The sequence below is a fragment of the Pterocles gutturalis genome, unplaced genomic scaffold, assembly GCF_000699245.1.
Source record: "Pterocles gutturalis isolate BGI_N339 unplaced genomic scaffold, ASM69924v1 scaffold45333, whole genome shotgun sequence".
Taxonomy (NCBI): domain Eukaryota; kingdom Metazoa; phylum Chordata; class Aves; order Pterocliformes; family Pteroclidae; genus Pterocles; species Pterocles gutturalis.
Window position 1 is genome coordinate 1 of NW_010127302.1, and position 1,622 is coordinate 1,622.

Consider the following 1,622-nt stretch of genomic DNA (forward strand, 5'->3'; position numbering starts at 1 on the left):
GGAACCAGCATCGCCGCGATCTCTTGTCCTCGGTCACCGCGTCCCTCACGGTCCGAACACCCAAGCGATGGGCAACCACCGGGCCCTGGGCTGGGCATGAGGAGGGGAAACTGCTGCCGAGCCCCAGCAGCACGGAAAATGCCGGACAAACCCTTCCCCTCGCTTCAAAGCCCCTGGGAAGGAGATTTCTCACCCGAACAGCTCCACACACAGCAACCCGGCAGCACCTGCGATTCCTCCAGGGGCTGTCTGATGAGCACACGGCTGTGCCACGGCTTTAGATTAATAATTTCTTTATTCATGTAAAACAAACGCAAGTATTTATATAAACACTGACATTACAAAGTACTGGAGCAGGAAGAAGGAAACAAAAACCTCTACAGATGCTTCTAATACTGTCCCACACAAGATCAAACACTCCATCCCTCGGATAATCACTTAGATGATGAACCACTTTCAAGTCACAAATAAAAGTCTTTGTTTGGAGATACGTCGCGCTCTTAGGGGGGAATGAGGAAGGGGGTGTAGAATGTTTTTTGGCAGATCTCCTCGTAAAGTCAAGATATTGCTGCACCATTAATAAAAAATATATGCTTCTCTGTCAAGCATTAAAAAAAATATCCCGTAGATGGCATCATGGAGGCTTCAGCGGAGAGGCAGATATCCCAAAACGCACCGGCGGCTTCTCCCGGGGGCTATTTCTTGGTGGTTTTGCGAATCAGTGCCATTCTCTGGAATGAGAAAGAGAAAAACGTGGGAAGCCGAGCATCTCAGACAAGGTTTTACTGCAGAACAACCTGCAGCCGCGCAGGAACAAAGCGTCTCGGTATCTGCCCGACTTGTTTCCACACAGGTCTTTCGAGTCCCCGTGAATTTTCATGTTGTCCCAAGCTGGAGGCAGAGGCAAAGCGTCTGCGCTCCTCTGCTCGACGCCTGGGGCTGGCGAGTGAAACGTTGACACCAGCGAGGGGCAGTGGGACCAAACCGCCTGGGATCAAACCCTGCCTCCAGGGCTCCTCGCTCTCTGCCCAGCAGCTGCTGCGGGAGCTTTGGGAGGGGAGATGATAGAATCCCAGAACGGTCTGGGTTGGAAAGGACCTTAAAGATCATCAAGTTCCACCCCCTGCCATGCGATATCACCCACAAACTCCAACAGCTTCTGCAGAGCAGCTCCTGCCCGGACACTTGAAAAGCACTGGCCCAATTCAGGGAAAGTAAAATAAAGGGAAAAAAATCCCAGAATTGCTCAGCTCCAAGCGAGAGCTGACACCCCAGGGGAGCGGTGCGCTCTCTGCTCCACCCTCCTGCACCTTCGGGCTTTCTGCAGTTTAAATTCTCACGGTGGTGGGTAGCCCAGAGTCCCGACCCTCACACACAGACACCGCGGGTGGCTCACAGAATACCCGAGCGCTGGGCTGCGGGTGTCAAATGGCCCCAGGAGCTTGAGCCCCAGCGTGTCGGGGAGCCCTGAACATCCAGACTCCTGGAGCGGTTCGAGCATTTAACCCCCCACACGCCTGGGTACGGATTTTCGAGTCACCCAGAGGAACGGGCAGTGTGTTTTCAGTCCCCTCTGCACACAGACAGCACCCAATCTGCAAAGGGGCAGCTGAAAGTTCCTG

The 1,622-nt window shown here is 53.8% G+C and overlaps 1 protein-coding gene across 1 annotated transcript in view; it reads right to left on the minus strand.

The window, feature by feature from the left end:
• Positions 1-276: 276 nt before the first annotated feature.
• TAF12 (TAF12 RNA polymerase II, TATA box binding protein (TBP)-associated factor, 20kDa) overlaps positions 277-1,622 on the minus strand; it is a 6,058-nt gene continuing 4,712 nt past the window's right edge. Inside the window, exon 6 of the mRNA XM_010079236.1 lies at positions 277-731. Within this exon, the coding sequence (XP_010077538.1) occupies positions 696-731 (36 nt within the window). The 3' untranslated portion in view covers positions 277-695. The remainder of the gene's footprint in view (positions 732-1,622) is intronic.